Source organism: Marmota monax, unplaced genomic scaffold (genome assembly GCF_021218885.2).
Source record: "Marmota monax isolate L192 unplaced genomic scaffold, Marmota_monax_Labrador192_F-V1.1 WCK01_AAM20220418_F8-fsc00061, whole genome shotgun sequence".
Classification (NCBI taxonomy): Eukaryota; Metazoa; Chordata; class Mammalia; order Rodentia; family Sciuridae; genus Marmota; species Marmota monax.
This window is the reverse complement of record NW_026695230.1, coordinates 3,624,568-3,648,036: the sequence shown is the minus strand read 5'-3', so window position 1 is coordinate 3,648,036 and position 23,469 is coordinate 3,624,568. Positions and strand designations below refer to the sequence as shown.

Sequence of the window (23,469 nt, the reverse complement as noted above, 5' to 3'; positions counted from 1 at the left end):
ATTTAAACTTGGTCATATGTTGTATTGAAATTTATAGTCTCCCATTTCCTGCCATCTTGTTAGAAGCATATTGAGATCTTGAGGAATTCTTTATGTAGATTGTGGGAGGAACAAAATGTGATAATTTGGATTGAATCTTAGGCTATCTCATTCAGTTTTCTTCAAATGAACTTCCTGATGTTATTGGAAAACAAAACTAAAAAAAACTCAAAAAGCTATTAAGCAGTATTTTTCCACTTTTTCTAGTAGAACAATCACAAGAAATCACAGTCAGAGCATTATTTGTCTCCTAATTGCAGTTTTATTTTACACTGTAGCAACTCATGCCAGCTTCTAGTCCTCTGGCACCACATTCACATCTTCTCCTTCCAATACTGTTGCCAAACATTGAAAGATGCCTTTTATTCAGCCCAGTGTTGTTCAATTTAGTTTGTGTTATAGACAAAATTTAGGTAACTATTACTCCATTAAATATTGTATTAGAAACATCACCTGTGAAGGGCTTCCCTTTGTGTTGTTTTTAAGCCAACCCACCAATGATTTCTTTCCTTTCCCAGTGACTCACACCTTGGATAACAGTCTCTTTCACTCTGAACATTATCACTTGTCATAATTTTTCTGTATTTGCAGAATATAATACAATATGGGTTACAGAGATAGTTGGGTAGTCTTTCTGAGACCTCATAAAGCAGATAAAAGGAAAAACTGATTGCAAATTATGCATCAAGCATGAGGTCTCCAAGAATCCCAATCCCAAATGCAACACCCATACAAAGAGCAGCATATTAATTCATCATCATCTACCAATGTATTAGTCATGATGTCATTACCTAATCTAGGACTGTTATTTGTTAGTCATAGACTTCCTGGGTTATTAGAAAATTATAGAAACTTACAAGGTACACATTTTTGCTCATATCACATTGCCTGCCCACTTAGAAGGACTAAATCTTAGGTGGGCTTTAGGTTTGCACAAGGAAAATGTTAGACCACAGTGTGCATGTCACAAAACTCTCACAGTGTTTATGAAACACCTTTGAATTTCTTACAATTTCACTAAAAACCTACAGCTAACATGACGAGTACCAGTGATATTTTTTAATTAAGTGTATGTGTTCTCAAGAGATAGTCACCTTAGATTTTCTGTTTATCTCCTGCATTTCTTCAACATTTTGTAACAACAACAAAATTCTTCAAGGAGTACTACAGATAAACCTGAATTTCAATCAACATCTTGGCAACAAAGATTGAGGAGACCCTTCCCTCATGCCTACCATCCATAGATTTGATGGATAATGTATTTACCTACATCCACTAAAGGAAAGATGAAGATAAAATATTATGAGAATAAAAGGGAAGATGGCCTTAATTAAATACATAAACAAGGTCTGGAGCTATAGCTCAGTGGTAGAGTGCCTGCCTCACACATGTGAGGCACTGGGTTCGATCCTCAGAACCACATAAAAATAAATATACTATGTCTATCTACAACTAAAATAAACTAAATAAAAATACATGAACAAAAATCACAGCCATGATCATATCTAATCATGGGAAAGGAAAAAAATCTTTCCCAAAGATGACTTTACTTTGTCACCCTAATGCTTAGTCAGGGAATCTGGGATATGTACTTTGAATTCTTACTGAAAGTTCCTTAACAAATCAACTTTCAGATAAATTGATGTTCTCCTTGTAACCACTGAGCAATAAGGATGCTGCATCATTACATTTTTAATGAAAACAGAACGGAATGGTAGAGTAGAAAGTGTTCTCCTTTCCCACACAACTTACTGAAGGCAATTATAATGGTAGCCTCTTGTGAAGAAAAGCAAGAGGCTAATGTTAGTGAACAGAGTGATACCACAGGAGTCAGAACAAGATGGCAGGATTTTGCACCAAAGCAGGAAGCTTCACACTGAAAGACTTCATTTACTTAAAAAAATTTCCCTAGACTTTATTATACATTCTCTGGACTCTGGTACAGTTCATCTGTGCAACTGAGACACAGACTTGTTGACTGTTTCCCAGACAAAATTATTTTCTTACTTACATATTTTGTATTGGAAAAGGAGAAAAAGTTTCCAAAAAGTGATAGTTTTAATGTTTGTGTTTCTAAATGATAACAGTCAACACAGTCTTTAATTCTCAAATTATAGGTATATGCAATAACACTTTCCTACTATAAGATACTGAAAGATATATAGATTTAGTCATTTCATTGAAGATAGTTTTCTTAATCTTGTCACAAAAGAACCCAGTTTGCATTTTTAGGTGATATTCAAGTGCCTTTCTTAATGAAGATGGAGAGCATTTTATGAACTTCGTATCTTCTTGTTTTAGTAGGGTCTTCATGGTTGTGCCTATGTCTCCACAGCCAAAGCAAAGCAGACATTTAAGGTAATTACTTAGATAATTAAGGGGAAACCTCTCCTCTTTGCTTTCACTGTGAAGCTGAAGCGTTGGTCTCCAATCAAATGATGGGAGTTGAGCACTCCAAGTGAATATTTTACTCCTTTTCTTTTTTTGTTTCTTTCAGTGAGGTACTAAGAATTGTTTCCCTTGTTTTCCATATATTTGTAAAAATTGTAATCTGGGTTTGATCATAGGTAAGTAGAAAGCAGTAACCTAGTTGTTTTTGAACTTTTTCGTAGTATAATTCTCATGCTTCAGTGCATGCCTTCATAGCTCTTGACATTAAAATTGTTTTAAAATATAAACCTGGTTTTAGCTTCCATATGCAGTATTATCTTTGTCTTCTTTCAAATACTTTAAATAACACATTTATGGAATAAAAATTAAGTACCATTTAATTGTAGAAAAATTTTATTCTACTACTACTTCATAGATTGCCCTTTGTGGTTTAACACATATGGAAGCTCATGGTCCCTTGCCAGATTTCTGCCCCTGACACCATACCTAACCTCTAGTGGTGTTCTAACTAACATGTGTGATTTATTACTTCAGTGTGATAAAGCTTAAAGAGAAGAGGACTTAGATAGGACTTGATTTTGAGGTCATGAGTTTACCAGTGCACATAAGAGGATGGATTCATTTTTAGGTTTTAATAATTATGATCCAGAAAGAACAACTTACTTGAGAAAGTTTTGTATATGACATACACATATATAAGGTGAATTTTAGAGAAACTCCAAGTTGTAAATTTTGTTCTTACATGATGAATGTATCATGGAATTTTATTATTACAATTAGATTTCTGAAAGAGTACAGTTAAACACATTATTTATCTATCATATGTGTATCTATCATATGTGCCTTTATTTGTTCACTATCTACATGTGTGGGTGCCATGTGAAAGAGCTATTAGCAATCTTGAGGATGCAGTTGCTCTGTAGGTCAGATACTAATTATTATGAAAATTCAATATGGTTAAATTGGTTATCCCAGTTAATAGTTGGCTAACAGAGGAACAAGATGAGTTCTTGAAAAGTCACTTTGAAAATTTCTTCAATGAACCTGAAAATACATGATAGATACTAGCAGTGCATGAAGGAGGTGGGTGGCAGAAACACCAGGCAAAACTTTCCTTGGAACTGTAGAAAGATGGTCCCTAAAAACTTGGGAAGAAAATTGCTACTGAATGAACCTATCTGTGGAGCTACTTTGTGACTATCTCCACCCACATTCATCACCACAGTTGATTGAACCACTTTTTGGGGCTGGTGATAACTTTCCCTTTTCACTACTCAGGTGTCACTTTGTTAAAGCAGGTGCTGCCCAATAGGTTTTCTTTGTTCCCAAAATACTAATAATTATGTTCTTTTCACTAGTTAAAATTTTTTTAAATATTCAGAAGTATCTTTTTAAAGATTTCTTAATTTGTTTTAATTAGTATAACTATACATGACAGTAGAACGCATTTATGACTTTGATACATCATACATAGATGGGATATATTTTCATTTTTCTGAGTGTACATATTGCAGAATCCTATTGGTCATTACATACAGTAATAATGTCTGTTTTATTCTACTCTCTTTCCTATCTCCATATCCCCTTGCCTAACTTCCCATTACTTCCCTTTACCTAATCTAAGGTAACGCTATTCTTCCCTAGTGCCATCCACCTTATCCAGAATTAGCATCTGCATATCAGAGAAAACATTTGGCCTTTGGTTTTATGGGATTGGCTTATTTCGCTTAGCATGATATTTTCCAACTCCAACCCTTTACTGGAAAATGTCATAATTTCACTCTTCTTTAAAGCTGAGTAATATTCCATTGAATATATATAGCACATTTTCTTTAACCATTCATCTACTGAGGAACAATTAGGTTGGTTCCATAGTCTAGCTATTGTAAATTGAGCTACTATAAACATTGATGTGACTGCATCACAATAGTATGCTGATTTTAAGTCCTTTGGGTATAAACCAAGGAGTGAGATAGCTGGGTCAAATAGTGGCTCCATTATCAGTTTTCGGAGGAATCTTCATACTGCTTTCCAGAGTGGTTGCACCAATTTGCAGTCCCACCAGCAATGTATGAGTGTACCTTTTTCACCACATCCTCGCCAACATTTATTGATAAGTGTCTTTTAAAGGGGCATATTTACTGAATTGAGAGATAAGAAGTGGTTATCTGAAAACTCTAGAAATGATTCTTCTAATTTTAGGATGAGTCTTTAAAAATCACAGTACCCTCATGGATGTTACATGAGAGGCTGCAAGGGAGCTGGCATGTTAGTTCTTCAGGGGCAGTTCATGTCCTCCTGTGGGAAGGCTAAACACTGTACAGAGTTCTCTTCCATGCTTTTCTCTTCCTTACCTCTCCCCTCAGAGAAGATGAGGAAGAAGAGAGGGTATTTGGCCAAATCAGAGAGTGTCATTCCCTTCAGGATGACTTGGATTTCTTTCAGTGGAAATAGAGTTGTAAGGTGAGAGCAAAGGTATTGTTTTAATTGAAATTAAATGCACTAAAATCAAGAGCAAGTCTTGCTTCTTGTATTTCTCATAGACCCCGGAATGTCCAAAGAATGAGTTCAGAGCTATGTCAGTTGTCACTTTTCTTGTCCTATAGCAATAACAAGGGCCTTCAGTAGATTCACCCCTTTCAGGGTCACCTCTCCTTCTATCCTGGAACTCAGGAAGTTCTGGGAGAATACTAAGAGCTTCTTAGACCATGGAACAGGGGTAAAACAGGGTTTTAAAGGCCTTGTCACACCTTTGAGCTGAGGGTTGAAATAACTGAAGGTCCACAGTGCTACACAGGCCAACCTCCTCCTAGAGGCTGCAGAGTGCTGCTTGCGGTCCTAATCCTCTTGCATTACTCCCTGGAGGAAGCTCAGCTCTCTGGCTTTTTCAACTTTTGTTGGAATGCTTGCCAAGTCTTCATTTCTGAATCTCATAATGCACATCTGTGCCTAGTTTTCAGTTTTCCCTGCCTCGTTTCAAGCCCCTTTCCATGGAGGGCACTTACACTCTCCTCATCTTTGCTTCTCAGGTCTAATGCCACACCTCAGCCTTCATCCCTCCTGCATAGACCACACTCAACCTGGCCACATCTGTGTAGGACTAAAATTGACCATTCCTCTTGGAGCTGGTTTGTGATAGAATGTCATTCTCTCTGAAGCAAGATTACTTTTCTACCTGCTTTCGTTTGCATTGCTGAGATCAGTTCCTTTCACGTGGCCATCATTTCAAAATGACACTTCTTGTTCCTGCTCCCATGGCAAATTATTTAAAACATTGAAAACATTTATTTTAACCATTTGGATTCCAGCCATTTACATATAACCAGAGGCTAGTGAGGGAGGTGTTCATGTACTAAAAATGCTTTCACTCATTATGTGCTGCCTGGGTATTCTCAGTTTAACACAGTAAAATTCCGTTTTCATTTTGTGAGATTTTACACTTAGTCACCTCCAAACCTATGTACTCTGCCACAGGCATTTCTCCAAAACAAATCAATACCTTCTCAAATATATGTGTTAGAGTCACATTATCTTCAACCATGTTCTGGTGTTTTAAAATTAAGGAAATTCAAAAAAGACATCTTTTGATTAAAATATATTTAGTGTGTCATTTTAAACAGGGCACTTTTACCATATTTTATTTATTTGCTTGTTTATTACATAGTAGGGATTAAACTTAGGGATATTCTGTCACTGAGAAACATCCCCAGCCGTTTTTTTTAAAAATGCATTTATTTATTTATTTATTTATTTATTTTTGAGACAGAGTCTTGTTAAATTGCTGGCCTTAAACTTGCAATCCTTTGGCCACAACGTCCTGAATTCCTGGGATGACTGGCATGCACTACCACACCTTCCATATTTTAAAAGAGCAATTCCTAGATATCTTTTTTTTAAGCATTTGAAGATTTAGCTAAGAGTGCTTGGACTAGTACTTAAAATGGTACCTGGTATATTGCCTTTAAGAATAACTGTCTTGTTGAGGGAGACATCAACTTAATGTTACCACCACAGAAGTATATTTCATTAATCTTTCATGAGATGTATTTCTTGGGTTGTATTTAGGGTTGGAATTTCCAGGAGAGGCTTCCCTATTATAAGGTTTTTCTATTAATCTGGACTTTAAGTGTCAAGGAAAGTCATTAGAAAAAAGTAAAGACCAGATGAGACTCTAAGAAGCAGACGTTAGTAAGCAGAGAAGTGTTCCAATCAGAATCAGAAAGTTACCAGCATCCACAAAGGCCTACAAACACCAGTGAAGTGGTGATGGGGTAACAGAGATAGAAGAAGACATTTCCAAAACTGCCCAAAGCACAGCTAGCACAGAGGATCCTGTGGGGCTTGGGCCATGAGAGGCTGGTGTGGAAAGTGAGAGAGAGAGGCCAGGCAGACACACACAGCCTGTTCATGAAGGTCTTCCTGTGTTACGAGAATGTGGACTTTCCTCTGAGGACAAAAAAAGAGATTCTAAAAAATTTCTTAGAATGGGAAAGATGTGAGTAAATCTGAGTGATTTTCAATCATTTGGTTTGTGCAGAGAATGAATCAAAAGGGTGTAAAATTGGAGGAATACCATCCAACCACATTGGACTTGGGTGTGGGACTCAGCCTGGAGGGCTACTTGATAAATTTCTAGACATATATATTATGACCTATTGAGTAAGGCTTTCTATGTTTATGTATAGTTATGTAAAATTGAAATAGTAAGTTCATCTTTGTTCCTTAAACAGTAACTGAAAAGCAACATGTTGACTTTGGCTTGTTCTGCAATATGCCTGGCACAGAGGAATTGGCTAGGTTTCAATAGGTCATAATTTCCACTTGTTAATAAGGGGTTTCTATGGTGAGAATTTTACATAGAATAAAAGTGTAGGCTACTCATAGAAAACTAAAAGAGAATAACGGGAAACAGTGTTTTTATATTTATAACTAGTGTTTTTTTAAATCTCTGGGTAATATCAATTGACAAGAGTCAAATAAATTAATGTAAAGGCACATACCTCTGTTCCTATCAACAACTTTTTCTAAATTTGTTACCCAAATCTCTCATTCTCCAGATGTTGCCCAGATTCTCATTTCCAGGTTTGCCTGGTGATTTAGTACATGTTTCATTTAGCATAGCAGGGTTGTAAAAAATAGAGTACTCCACCCGCAGTAAGCTTTGCAGTAAGACCAAAGCATTTATAATAAAACTGATCCTTGGTCCAGAAATCCTCCCTAGAGTATTCTTTGGCCATTTGCAAATTTTTTTACATATATAACCAGAAAGCAGAGATTCCAGATGTGTGACTGAATTCAGAGCTTTGGGTACAAGATAACACAATGTATTCTTCTACTATTAAGTCTGCAAGTTAGCAGCAACAGATATTAAGCACTTACTATATGCGCCTAACTATGGTGTCATGGATAAAGTTGTGAACAAAACAGTCTTTTTTCATATTCTGGGAGTGGGGAGACAAGATAAACACATAGATCAAGCATCAGATAAAAAAAAAAAAAAAGTCCAGATAAAATTATTTTAAACTTTGAGCAATATGGCTTCTATTATAACTACTTAATTCTATTGTTTTAACTATAATAAGTAATACATTACTAAGTTTGCATTTCAATAACACTTTATTTATAAATACAGGGTATGGATCAGATTTTTCTTATGGATCATAGTTTGTTGACCCCTGACATAGATTATTAAATAAGTTCATCATAAGTAATGATATGAAAGATGAGCTGTTTTCTGTTACTAATAACACAATACCAGAGATAGGGTAAGAAAAGAGACTTATTTTCACTGATGACTCTGGAGATTCAAAGTTGAGGGTCACATCTGGTGATGGCTTTCTTGCTAATGAAGTTCCAAGGCAACACAAAGTATCACATGGAGACAGGGAAACCATGTGTGTGTCCTCTGGTCTCTCTCTTTTCTTATAAAGCCACCAGTGTTTAATTTAGTGACTTGTCTAGTATTGATCACCTCCTCAAAACTCTCCCTCTGAGTATCACAGTCATATTAAGTTTCCACCCTCATAATACCTTATGATGGGAACTGAATTCCATTATGAATTTCATTTGAGACAAACCATATTCAAACCATAGCAAGGAGAAAAATAGTTGGGGACAATTTTTATTGGCCTTGATTATAAAGCCGGAAACTTATATTTTAAACTTTAGACAACAATTGAAGATATTGAACAATAGCATAATGAAATTGAGGTTTAAGGCAATTAAATTGGCAGAGGTTTGTAAATAGAATTATAGGTTAGTGTGGAAAGAAACTAAACACAAAACTGTCAATTAGGATGCTATTACAATTGATCATATGATATAATCACTAATTAAGATGGTAGCAAAGAGAATTAAAATTGTATAAAAAATGATAACATTCCTAACCTGAAAGTCCCAAATCTGAAATGCTCTGAAATTCAAACTTTTTGAGCATTAGATTTTTGAATTTTCAAATTTTTAAATACATAGTTTCAGTTGGTACAGACTTTGCAAATATTAAATCCAAAAAACTCTGAAATCTGAAATACTTATCATCCCTAGCATTTCAAAGAAGAGATACACACACTGTACTATTTTGAGGATAGATTTGATTGCATAGTAAGAAAATAGAAGAGGCAAAGTTAAAACTAGAATTTTGAAAATTATGATTTCTAAATAGACATTATTACTCCCCTAGCAGAGAAAAAAGAAAAGTAGTTAAGGAAAGAAAAATGAGTTTCTGAGGTAAAGTGATTCTGCTACCAATTTGCGGCATAACCTCCATAAAGTTATTTAAAATATCTGTGACTCATCTATAATGTGAACTATAGGAGTCATATTTAGAGGAAGGATTATTCATTCACTCAGCAGATATTACACAAATTCTTTTCTAGCTTCTGGGACCTACATGGTCATAAGACATGATTCTAGCCTTTAAGAAGTAGGCTTTATAGCAGAAATTGATTCATCCCAAGTAAGCAAATATACAAGGTAGTGTGGTGTTCTGATAAATGTTAAGAGGAAATATTTGAAGAAATATTGAGTAATGGGGTGCAGGAGAGGTAACTTCAGGTAAAAAAAAAACTGTAAAGGATGATCTTTTTAAGTAGGTGATATTTGAAAGGAAACTTAAATGCTGAGAAATGGTGTGTCTTAAGAAGTTCAGGAAAAGCAGTTTAGAGGTGACAAGAAGGTCAAGTTCAGAGCTTGGATTATTTGAGGAGAAATGCAGAAGATTATATTTGAGCAGTTCTGGGAAATACAACCAATTTATGTATGCATGCCTACAATGTCCTGTGGGCAGAAATTATATAGATTTAAAAGGACACCTGCACTCCAGTGTCCTGCATTCCTTATTTAATCCTGCTGATAGACTTTTCTCAGTTTGCTCAGTAGAGGAAGATCTTAAAAGTGAGGATTTTAAGTTGTGTGTGTGTGTGTGTGTGCATGTTTGTTCTTTGAAATGCATTCTCAGAAAATTCCTTAACATGGGGAATAAGAAAAACTACTGGGGAGGCAGCTTCTGTTGAAGAGGAGAAATATATTTATTTATTTCTGTAAATGAGTAGATTAGAAACGGAAGGGAACAAGAAGTGTTCTGTTGAGAGGAATGACTTGCATATTTTAGTTTGGTCTGTTCATTCTTATATAAACTAGGGCAAAACAATGATCCCATTAAGTGTTATCTTCTTTTCACTTCAGTTTTTCCCTTTTGGATTAAAAAAGGAAAAGACTAGAATCAGGGAATACTTTGATTGTGGGGTGTGGGTTTAAATTCTTTCTCTTCACCCACAAGAAATTTTTGAAAAAATGGAATTTGGTTCTCCACGAATCCTTTCTCTGGCTCATTTTGTGCTTGTTCTCCAGCATGGCAAGTGACTGGGAGACAGTAGAGAATGGATGAGAATCTGGGGACCGGACCGTGGTAGCCACTGCACCTGTGTCTGAGGTCCCTGCCTTGGCCTAGCCATGGTGAACTTCTCTTTTCTCCACCCATTGTGCGTTTTCTTGCTGGAGGGCCTGTGGAAAGAGCTCCTCTACTTGCAATGTGCCTTCCCTCTTGGCCCAGTGTCTAACATCTCATTTTAATTTTACACCTGTCACTCCTAATGTCCTGTCTTCCAATAAACCTTCCTTCTCCCTTGAGTTGGGACACTGATTAGATTTGTGTGTTAAGGGATGCTCATCCCAAGCACCCTGCACTTCTCATTCAAGACATTCATGTTGCCATTTATCTTTGTTGCGTTTTCTTTCTTCACTGCTAAGGACATTAACTCATTAAGTCCCAAGTTTTCAATCCTGTGTTTATAATGAAATTGACACAGGTGCATTAAAATATGTTGGAAATCGTAATCTAGAGCTTACATATGTATTATTATTTAAATATTAATATCATTATATTATGATAATTGGAAATATTGACAAATAGGACCAATTTTAAGCACACATAATCTATATTTTCTTATTATTATATAATCATATTATATATTGTACAGTATTTAGATTTTTATAGTAATAAATAGGACAACTTGAGTTTAAGAGACAACTTATACAGGAATCGCTCACTATTCTCTCCCCAGTGCAATGTACTTTCCACTACATTGCCTGATACATGCACTGAGTTGCTTCATATGTATTTGTCAAGTGAATATTAATTGGAAATAATGTATAATTTTTGAAATTTGAGGAACTCTGAAAACAAAGATGAAGAACAGTAATTTCAGCAATTAGGGGTAGGATTGGCTGAAATACAAATAAATGAAGCAGCAGTGGCTTAGAGAGGATAACAGTTCTCTCTTCTGAATGTCCAGGGTTATCTTGATGACTCTGCTTCTTGGAGTCCTCGAGGACTGAGCTCCTCTGACATCGATAGTAGTGGCCCTCAGACACATCTTATCCAGGTGGCTCCATGTCTCAGGCAGAAAAAGATGGAGGGAAGGATGAGAAGCACATGTGTTCCTTCAGGACAGTTCCTGGAAGCTGTCCCTTGAATGTCCTGCATAGATCTTATTAACTGTGACTTAAGCATGTGGCTACATCTAGTTTCAGGAAGGACTAAGAAGGTAGTTTTTATACTGGGCATCTATGTGCCCAGCTAAAATTTCTGCTGCTCTGGAAGAAGAGAGGAGACACTGGGAGCTAAGTCCTGATCACTCTGAATGGCAATCTGGAAGGTCACCACACATTAGTTGAACCTTGGACTTAAGACTTTATTTCTATGATTATTAATAAATTTAAAGAACAAAAGTTTCTGATATTAAAACAATATGGTTGTGTGTGTGTATGTGTGTGTGTGTGTGCGCGCGCGCACGTGTGTGTGTATGCACAAACATGCATGCGCATGTACCAGGGATTGATTTTAGGGCTCTTGGTTACTGAGTTACATCCCCAGCCCTTTTTATTTTATTCGGAGGCAGTGTCTTGCTAAATTTCTGAAGGCTTCACTGAGTTCCTGAGTTTGGTCTTGAACTTGAGATCACCCTTCTTCAGCCTCCAGAGTCTCTGAGATTATAGACATGCACCACCAGACCTTGTTGAAACAATATATTGCAAAGTGCTTTTAAGTTTTGTTGTTTTGGGAAATCCATACAGGAGACATACAAGTCAAGATTGATTCTAACAAGGAATAGTGTGTTTTTATGATGAAATGGATTAACTTGCAAGCTGCTTAATACTCTTATATTCAAGATTAGATTCAATCTATGTTCATCTATGTCTTGACCTTTCAAAGAGTGTGGTGAATGAATAAGTATAGTTGAGAAATAAGAAATAGTCACAGTACCTTATATTTATTTAATGCCTCATCATTTTCAAAGCATTCTAAATTAGAACATTTGACCTTGTTATATTCCCCTAAAACTAGATAGATTTACAGATGAGAAGCAGAGAGATAAACAGATCAGACTAAAGACAAACAACCTATAGGTGATGGAGTTAAGACTGATCCATTTTTCATGTTATGTTAATCCAATTTCTTCCTCCTGTCCCAAAGACATGTCAGTGCCCAGTGAGGGGATAAGCGTAGGTATGGTTGAGAAGCAGTGCATCTCCTACTTGCTTCTCTGGTAAAGGAGGCAATTTAGGCAGGGAGCATATGTTATGGTATTTACATAGATGACTCATATTCTTAATCATAGTTCTTAGAGGAATTGCAAATGGAGTCTTGCTTAATTATTGCAGCAAAACCAGAAGTGCAGAGTGGCAGAGTATATTGTCTCTTGACAAACCAGGGACAGCTCCCATAAACTGAAGACATCCTGTGGCCTACATTCTAGTGTCACTAAGCAACCAAGAGCAGATTGCTTTGTGTTCTGAGTGGTTCACTGAGGTGGGGGCGTCTCCTAGAAGGTCCTTCAGAACAAGGCCTCATGGAGAGCTGGATTAAATGAAACTCAAGAATGGCATGGCTGCTTTCACAGAATATTTCCTGGCACATGTCCCCGCCCCTGCTACTGCAGCAGGTCATGTATGAGTGCAGCTGCTACTCAGTCTGATTCAAAATTTTTCATTCACAGTTTTAATTAAATTTTCTAGCAAGTGCCATCTATCATTTCTCTTTTGTAATTTTTCTCTCTCAGAGACATTTGGTGCTCATTACCTCCTGCATGGCTATAGTGCCTTTGTTTCTGTAGGAACAGATTAGTAACCCTTTAACAACTTGTAGATTTACACTGGGAACCTAATAGAAAGCAAATCTTAACAGTTGTTCTTTGCGCTTTGAGCTAAAGATATGTAAGTAACAAACCTTGATGTTTATTATTTAACTCAAGGCAATATAGTGTAAAAAATATAATATCAGCTGGAATTATTTTTCTAGTCATCTAACAAGGTAGTTATTCCTTCAGGTTAAACATATACCTTTGTCATGTGCTTGTAGAAATACTCATAGGTTAAATTCAGTATCTCAGTACGATGGAACTAATACATTTATTAATGTCAAGGATGAATGGGCTCACCAAAACAGACTTTAGGACAGATTAATATAATTTTTATACTAATGATCTGAACTTCTGCATGGCCTACATATATTATTGATTAATTAAACTAGGAATTAATTTATTTAATGAATAAATTTTGCTAGAAAATTTCTTTATAATATAAGATGGGCCCCTGGTACTGTTTTTGTCACTTAGAGTGAGTTATACATCTGCTGGGAGAATGAATTCCTTCATTGGAAAGTGATTTATAACATCTATGACGTATTTGTCTTGATAATTAGAGAGGTCACCTAACCCATACTGCACATAGTAGCCTCTTAGTAAAGAATGATTATCATCATTGTTGTTATTGTCCTCACCCCCTTATTTTTTTGAAACATGGTGTTTAAATAAAAAATAAGTTATAAGGAATCCTTAATTGCCAGCCACTTGGGGAGCACTATTTGAGGGCTCCACAAAGTTAACACACAGCTGTTCTGGGATTCTAGTCTCCATTACAAATAAGTCAACTTGGGGACATCTTATCATTTCAGGGGTCTTTGATGTCAACAGCAAAATAGAAAGCTTTGAACTGATGATGTCAATGTCCTTTCAGGCTCAGACAGTCCTCACCACCCACCAACCTACCCAGCTTGGCCATACCCAGTGTTATCTGGCAAATCACTGACTTGAGAACCTAAGTTTTCTTATCAATAAAATGAATATAGAAATAACTGTTTCCCAAATACCTGTAAGTAAAGAGCAAAATATATAGTAGCGATTTCTTACCCTGTAAGCAGCAGCTGATCCCTGTAAAGAGTTCATTCAGCCCTTACCCACAAATTTGCTAAGTTCCTTCCCATCCTAGCCACTCACTGTGTATGCTCCAAAGTCCACACCTCACATCATTACTGAGGGAAAAGAAAAGAAAAAAAAAAGGCAAAAACAACAACAACAAAATCCCCACAGCACTCAGAAAGCACATCCTTATAGTCTGTAGAGAAGAGAAAGTCAACTGTGCAAAGCATAGGTGCCCTGTCACCTCCTCGTTTTCTGTTCAGCCCGGGAGACTCTCCTTCCTCCCTTCTCTGGTTCACTCTGACACATCCTCCCATTGGAAACTTCTCTCCCTTACTCCTGACACATTCTCACTGTACCAGAGCTATGCTCAATCAGAAAGGGCCAGATGGCACTGAGTCACCAGCTGCTTAATATTCAAGAACAACAATATATGCAGAACAATGTATGTGCTGATTAAAGGACTTTGCTGGTGTCTTGGGAATCAAGCAATGCCCCAGTCACCTCTGCATCTGCGCTTTGACAATTTGGATAGATTATAAGCTTCTCTGGGTTCTCCTTGTTAAGTATGTCTCCTCCTTTACTTCTGCTGTCACATGCCGCAGTCTGGCTGGGCACAAAATCACCAGCCACCACACACCTTGTAGATTCAAACAGCAATTCTTTATTCCCGAACTCACACCGGCACTCTACAATCATGTTCTAGGGAAATCCACGTTCTCTGCCCAAATCCACCCCCACTGGGCTTCTGTCTCCCAAAAAATACTGTCTGAATCCTGTGAGAACTCAAGGGGAACTCAGGCAGCAGGATACGCCCTATTCCCAGCAGGAATAACCTTAAACCTGGAACCACCCTAAACCCGGATAATCCTAAACTGGGAACGCCCTAAACCCGGATCATCCTAAACCGGGAACACCCTAAACCCGATCCGCCTTGGTCCTTGAGCAAGGTCACCTACATGCAGTGTCACTGCAAAATGTCCTATTTCCACGAGTCCTTCCACTAAGCAACATGGGGTATGCTGGCAAGGAAATTGTCATACCTACTTGGCTAATGGCTCCCAGCAGTCACATTGGCATTACTTGGCATTTTTTTTGCTCTGGCTTCTCTGCCATTTAAAGTATTGGGCAATGTGCCATCTTCACCCAAAGAATGGTTGGAAATTCTTCCTAGTTCTGCTCATCAGGATAAGTCTACATGAAAGTGAAATATCTGAAAACCATTGACTACTTTTATGAGGAAAATTGGCATTAAAATTCTAAAACCTGTTAGTACATTCAGGAGTCATGTTCATGATAAGACTGAATGAGTTATATAAACTGATCTGGAATTGATTCTGAACATAATGGACCACAGTAATACAAAGCAGACCCGCTGGATGAGTCCTTCAAAGGACTTAGTTTTCCACGGAAAGCTTTGGTTAAAAGCTAAAGCAAACCAAAACACAATGCCCACCATCTTGTGGTTATTTCTTTTCAAAGATACATTCTGCTTCTGAGACAGCCACCTCCAAATAACTTAAAATGTTTCTAATTATATACCATCATTCTGATAAAAGAATAACAAAGACTGCCTGACTTTCATTTAGCAAAACAGTTCTACATTTACAACAGTTGAGTTAAAAAAACTGTGAAAAACACCCTTCATCTGAGCTGTTTTCATCCATATTATTTTAAAATGATTGGGCCAATAGAAATATTAGTAGAAATTATCAAAGTTGCCTTGGAAATGAGTTATTGAAATAACCAATAAGACTAGCCATGTATCTCATTGCTTAACAGATTACCTGTGTTTATTCATCTGCTTGTTCATGGATACATACTTATCATTCATACAGCAAAAAGTTATCACTTGTTCATTATGTAGAAGGAACAGTGTTTAGCAAGAGTAATTTAGAATTAGTATTAATAATAAATTGCATGTCAAGCCATATCTTACACATTTTACTGAGGTTCTAAAAGATAATTAGTAATGAGGACAAATTAATAACATCTACCACTAGCTTCTATGACTGTTGGCCTTGTGTGGCAAGGCTGTTCATGGAAATAAACAAAAATCAATTCCTACTTCTGTCATTGAATTCACAAAATCAATCACAAAGGGAGCAGACATAATGGGTAGAGCATTGTCGATTTTGACAAATTGCAAAATTGTACATCCTTTGGTATGAAACATCACACTCATAACCTCCAGAATTGTTTGGTATTTGGGGTTTTATCTTTGAAAACTTATCCAAAAAATGAGACATGCCTGTAATCCCAGCAGTTTGGGATGCTGAGGCAAGATGATTGTAAGTTCAAAGCCAGCTTCTGCGATTTAGTAAGACCTTGTCTCAAAATAAAAAATTTAAAAAAAAAAGTGCTGGGGATGTGGCTCAGTGGTTGAGCACCCCTGGGTTCAATCTCCAGTACCCCCCATCCCCCCTCAAAAAAAAAAAAAAACATACAGACTACTCAAAACCTATTATCACAGTTGCTACTCTGGATTCTAAACAACATCTGCACATTAAAGCCACCTGGAAAATATTAAGAAAAACATTTCTATAAGAAAGTCTGATTAAATTATCATGGAGCACACCTGATAATCCCAATTTTAACATGCATCCAGTAATAAATTTTGTGATGAATTATTTTTCCTTACAAGCACGAAATAGGCTTCACTTGGTTTTCAACTGATGTAATATATTTATTGAGCATTTTTGTTTTTAGAAGCAGGGGATAGTACTGGGAATTAAACTCATTTGGGCTCTACAACTGGGCTTCACCCTAAATTTCATGGCTGGTCTTGAACTTAAGATCCTACTGCATCTGCCTCCAAAGTAGCTGGGATTACAAGCATGTGCTACCATGTCTGACATATTAAGAATTTCTCTATGTTTGATGAGATAGAATAGAAACTAGTAAGACAAAATTATTGATATCAATAAACTAGTAGGCTTAGGACATTCTGAAATGAATGATATAAATCTCAATTCTATATTTCATTATAGTGTGAGACCCTGAAAAATTTGTTCAACAATTCTGATCATTGGCAATTGAGCTACAAAGGGAAAAAGCAAATACCTCACCTCTAAAGTTGTTAAAAACAATGAATGAGAGAAAGTGTTCAATTTGGAGTATCTAATATTATTATTATTGTATTGTGTTACCATAGTTATTCTAAATTTGATAAATTATACAGTTATATATAATACTTCAATTTATGTGCATATACATAGTTTTATCTGCATAATTATTGTGCTTACACACATGTACACAGGTTATTTTCACACAGAAACAAATATTCAAGAGTAAACAGTAGATTTATCTGAAAACAATAGCAGCTTAATAGTTTTGAGCCAGGTAAAATACAGAGAGCATTAGTGAGAATTGTTGAGGGGAAATATGTTTACTTCTTTTGTTCCAATAAAATTAAAAATACCACTATATTTTTTAGTGATAAACTCAAGCACTTATGTGCTTCTGCCACCTACTGTTAAGATTCCATAACTGCATTTTTGCTATGTGACAAGATTTTCAGCTTGGTACCTAGTTAGTTCTTTTGAAACAGATGATAAAAAATGTTGGGATCTATGTATTTGAATGCATAATTATTCTCCTACCTTTTAGACTGTGTAATATATAATAGCTTTTGGATCAAACAGAACGGTTAATGGCTTCTTGCTGTTCATGAGGCTTGCTTTTCTTCATTGTGTCAAGGTGTCTGCATATGAACATATGTGAACATATTGTCAAGTCTCCATTTCAGCAAGGCACTGCTGCTCTACAAGGAAAAGGAATGTAGCCACCACATCTCTGTTTTCACTGTTACTATTCAAGTAGTGAAATTTTATGTTAGTATTAATTAATCTTGTGATAGTAAATGTGACAGTAAAAGGAAAGCCAAGAGATAAGAGATGCAAGAAAGTATAGTTGACACTGGGAACATGATTAAAATGTGAGGACTTTTTGGCAAGGTTTTGTATGATTTGATTTCTTCATATGAACAGTCATATGATACAGAATAGGATTCCTCAAAGTCAGCAGTATTGACATATTGGAGGAAATATTTCTGTGTTAAGGATTTGCTGTGTGTTTTAGGATATTTTGTAGCATCCCTGGTCCTTATCCACTAGATGACAGTATAGCACACATACCCCTTTCCTCCAGTTGTGAGGACTAAAAATGTCTCCAGAAATTGCTAAATGTCTCATGGGCTAAGAACCACGGATACGAAAGCACACTACGATAATTATGTATAAAAAATAACTTTTGTATTTTTAATTAGTTTAAGGTTTGTAATGACTGGGGACAAATCTTGGACGATGACCAGTGAATTGCTGAGAAGTTCAACCAATCCATTCATTTCTTCGCTCATTCATGTAGTTGGGAGAGGCAGTATCAGTTATTAGTGGTCTGAGTTTGAACCCCAGCAAATTCACTGATACAGCTGAATTCAGCAGATATTCTCAATATCTCTCATTCCTTGCCAATGCTCTAGAGGCAGGGAAATCCAAGAACTGACTTTTCCAGTTTTTTGTTGCAGCTGTGTGGGTGTAGGAGTGTACTGGCCAACAAGCTCTGAGGTGCGATCTGAAAGGAAGCCATGACAAGCACTACTCTTTCCAAATTCTTCCTACCTTAATCTCTGACATGATGCCTTCAGCTTGTAGTGCCCATCTTCTGAGCATGTAATTGAAGGTGAATCACTGCTGCTATATCCTAAATTCTGTGATTAAATAACTTAACATCTCTAAGTTCCATGTTCTTTATGTCAAATGGAGATAATTATTGTATGTTCTCTATAAAACTAGTGGGAAATTAAATGAGATTCTGTACTAACAGTCCCTAGCATAGTGTTTGCCAATTTGCTCAATAATTATTGGTTATAATTTAGTGTATGGTTTTAATTCCTGCTATGTGCCAGAACTGTGATAGTGACAAGGGGAATAACGGTGGTTTACCTGTTGCTTTTCCAAGTACATTAGAATTAAAATGGAAAATTTTTAATAAAGGTATATAAAATATTTCAATTACTATTTTTATAGAGGAAATTATGGGGTCACACTAAGTGCCATTTTCATTGGTATTGACACTAACTTGATGCAGGAGATTTTAGGGAATCAGTAATCAATAATTAATTAGCTGAAGCAAAGAGTTCATTTGTTGGTAGTATGATGTCCCCTAGACTTACATGAATATATGTAATTTTATTCTATGAAATTAATTAGCAAAAAAGAAATATTTCTACCTCTGAATGCTGACAGACTTGTAAAATCAGAGGAACTTTAGAGTGAATGTTCATTTTATAACACATTAATTATGCCAAAGTGTTTTTTTCTAACTTGACATGATACATAGGACACAGCACTCAGAGTTCATTCTGGAAGACCTTATAAAATGATGAAATATTTGGCAAGCCAGTTTTCTTTGTGCATCTTACTTTTCTCCTCTCTTAATTGGGTTACGCATATGCTTCCAACTCTTTCTACCTGACGTCATGTCAAAGAGGATGTCAGGATGCCCCCCTGCACATCTGTGGTGCATTCTGGGAAGGTAAAAATGTAAATCTGGTTGGGAAATGAGATGAGGTCATAGAAATACTCTAAGAAATGCTCTAACAGGGACACAGCCCCTCACTCTATCATTCCTATTTAGTTTGGACAACTTCAATCACTTCTACAATGGCCTTCTATATCTATTCTTTTCCTTTCTGTCAGTCACTATGATGAGCCTAGAATTAATTGATTTTTTAATGTATAAGTATGCTATTTCTCACCTCTGAGTGTTTAAAAGGCATTTAATTAAATTTATTGACCAGAATTCTTCAAAGGCCTTACAAGGCTTCTGACTGGCTTACTGGGCTCTTTGGATGACAAGGTCCCCTTTGTTTTATTCACCACCATTGCATACACTTTTATACCATCTTCAGTAAAGAGCAACTCACACAAAAGTCTTATCATAACTCAATTCCAATGGCTGGAGAGCTTTTCTTTGCCTGCAGCTACTACCAACTTCCTTTGCTAAAATAACACATTTTTTTAAGGCTTAGCACAAAAAAGATTCATCATTCAGGCAGCCTTCTTGGACTTTAGTACATTGTCAGTTTTCCTTTGAACACATTTGGGTTGCATATAATTGCGTGCAATGGAAAGTCTTTCAATGATGCAGTAACTTGAAATTCATAGATCAGACATTGCTACCATTTATTCACTGACATACTGATCCATTAAGGGAGAAGGCTTTTCTATTGTCTCTTGACCACCACCCTTAATGTGTTGTCCTTGTGTTCACATTTTCACATTTATGCTCACAAGATGAACACTGCAAGCTAGAAGCATCACATCTGAGTTTAAGGCAAGAAGAAGACAGCAAGGAGTAGTGCCTGTCATGGCTTCCTTTGAAACTTCTCAGAGCTTGTTGGCCAGTACAGTCCTTATGGCCACCCAGCTACAACAAAAAGTGAATAGGCTGTTTTTCCCTGCCTCTAGAGCAGTGGCAAAAATAGATATAAAGGATTTGAATAGCTGTCACATCTGTGAACCCAAATTGAATTACAAAACACGTTTTTTTTTTGATCTCTTAGTTTTCTGGACTTATCTTTAATGGCATCAATTACACTTGTACTTACCTGTTCAAGGTGTGTTAACCCAATAGTTTCTAAACCTCCATGAAGGCAGGGAAACATTAGATTTATTCTGTATGATGAGCCCAGTGGTTAATACACTGTTTGTGTGATAGCTATTGCTTAGTAAATATCTTTTGAAATCATGAATGAAGCATACGAAGACCCTAATTTTAGCTTTATGGAGAGTTCTAGGTTAGACTCCTTGCTTTTAAAAAGTGACTTATTTTTTCTTCTTCAACTCTTCAAAAGAGACAAATTAATTATAAAATTAATTTTTATAATTAATTTTTATATATTAATTATAAAAATAAATTAATTATAAAAGAATTTTTTTAAAAAATTGCAGGTGAGTGATTCAACAAAGGGACAAACAGCATCTAATTTATATATAAGATGGTATGAAAACCAGGAAGTAGATTTTGAAAAATTTCCTTGTATCATCAGGAAGAACATATTTTATTTGGAAAAAAAAGTGATCCTGTTCAGGAAAGTTTGTCCAATGCTATAAAATAGGCATGTATGGGGAAGACAGTTGAAGAGTTATGTTCAGGCCCTCTTTTAAAGAATCTAGAATGTGTGTGTAAAAATGTTCCAGTAAAGGACAAGCTCAGCCTTATAGCAGTGTATACAGAGAATCTGCAAATAATGGCATTATCAATTGAAATTGATTATACAGGAAAGAGAACAGTTTCTGATAATGGGTGACAGGAGTTAGAAAGTATGGAATGGATTTGAGAGAAACTGAAGCATATTGGGTCTGCTAATTGCTTAGCTTTGATTGGTATTTCAGCTTATCTGTCTTATTTTCAGCTTGTTCTTCCCTTCTCTTGCTCCCCCATGTCTGGAGACATCCCTCAAAAATCTTCCTTTATTTCAAATTTCAATTTCCTCTAGCTCATCTCCAAAAACAAACTTTTTAAAATTCTAGGATCTCATAAATCAGGGCTAGAAGAAATTTCAGTGTAAGGAGTTGAAACACTATCCTCATAATATTATGATGTCTCATATGAGGCCAATTAAAGATCAGGATGGGATAGATAACTTATGCATTTACTCAAAGGGGAGGGTACAACAGAAAAATGCAGGGTATTCCTGTCCCTGAACCCAAGCCTCAGCAATTTTCATCTCTTTTATAGACACTATAAGAATGTTCAATCTACCCTCTCTTGCCTCAAGCCTTGATTTTGCTATGGATGGTCTAAAGGATGCTTTATCTAATAGAAACCTAGTCATGACAATCCTTTGCTTAAAGCTTGTCAGTGACCCTCGTTAGCCGTGTGCATAAGGAGACATTTGAAGTCATCCTACATATAGCCACTATCTATTTCAGCAGTCCTGCCTCCTGACAAATCTCTCCCAGACCCTCACATTCTTGCTGTGTCAATAGTAAGTGACTCAATATGATGTATAGGCCCTGCTGCTTTACATTTTTGTCCTCTGCATATCTTTTCCTTGAGCCTGGGATTCCTTTCTGCCCTTTATTTATCTATCAAAATTCGAATTTTCTTTGAAACAGATCATTTCCTTCAAGAAACTTTCACAAGACCCCTGCCTCTCATGACTAGGCTGATGGTATTTCTGGAATGCTTGCATAGAATCCTTTGCAAAACTTTATTATAGTGAGCATGACAAAGGTATATGGGAGATGTTAAAAATGATGTATTAATCAAGAGAAATGTATAAGAAGAGAAAGTTAGTTTTTGTTTCAGAGAATTGAAGAAAATTGTAAACAAAGCAGCTTAAACAAGGATTTCTGAGGAGAAATAAAAATACCAGGGAACATAGATAATGACAAAACTTCTACAAAGTTGAAAAAATTCTAGTAGAAATAGCTGCTCTCAAAATCAAATGTATAGAAAAGGCAGATGGATTGGGCAAAATTAAATCTCTTTCCTGAAGACCTCATAGGGCATGTGAGAGACAGAGAGGAAAGGTGGTAGGTTTGAGATTTAAGAATGAATAGTTGGTGCATAATGTGAAACTGTAGAGCACTAAAAAAGATAAGAGAGGGGAAAAGGCCTTCTTTAAATGGAAACTAGTCAGAGGAAGAGAAGTAAGCACATTAAGTGCTGATGTCATGCTTTAAAGTCCATGACCAGGTAGCTATAGATGCATGGCAAGTCTCAGCCTGCTGATCTCAGTGCCGAGGTCTTCCAGACTGACAATGACTTTTCAGAGCTACTAGGCCAAAGATGGAATATCTACTTCCATAAAATAATATGCAACAATAATGTTATTTATAAAAGGAGAAAACAATAATCTTAGATTAGGGAAACCACTAATGTGAGTAACATGAATTACAAAAGTTTTGTTTTGATTTTGTTACATGAGCGGGCTAGCTACTACTACAAAGGGTCACAAATCACAAAGTAGCAGGAAAGAGCTTTGTGTAGCTTTAAAAGACATTAGAGCAAAGGAAAAGTACATTTAAGAAAGAACAGAATTGGAGAAAGTCCCACCATTGTTGGCTTTACTTCCCTAGACCTGCACTAAGATGAGGAGATGGCTTCATGCTGCCAGCAGTGGTGACATTTCTAGTAGCAAGTAGGGACGGATCTGCATATGAGGCCATTGAGTAGACACACACATTACCAGAGGTTCAGCCAAATTCAAAGTAAATAATTAGGGAATATAAGATTTGTCAAAGATGAGTGATTGTTGGTGCTTCTTTTACATCATTCTTTAACGTAGAATGAAAGGGACTGGAAAGCATTATCAGAAAACCCAAAGATTCTT

The 23,469-nt window shown here is 36.3% G+C and overlaps 2 protein-coding genes across 8 annotated transcripts in view; one reads left to right on the top strand and one right to left on the bottom strand.

The window, feature by feature from the left end:
- The window catches only part of Svip (small VCP interacting protein), a 66,601-nt gene that overhangs the window by 14,647 nt on the left and 28,485 nt on the right, over positions 1-23,469 (bottom strand). The window lies entirely within an intron of this gene.
- Positions 1-23,469, top strand: part of Gas2 (growth arrest specific 2) — a 124,421-nt gene that overhangs the window by 82,722 nt on the left and 18,230 nt on the right. For 6 of the 7 annotated variants that reach the window (XM_046438081.2, XM_046438077.2, XM_046438080.2 and 3 more), the window contains one exon: positions 2,344-2,397. The exons of the other annotated variant lie outside the window; for it this stretch is intronic. In XM_046438081.2, the coding sequence (XP_046294037.1) occupies positions 2,344-2,397 (54 nt within the window). The remainder of the gene's footprint in view (positions 1-2,343; positions 2,398-23,469) is intronic. 7 annotated transcript variants of the gene reach the window in all.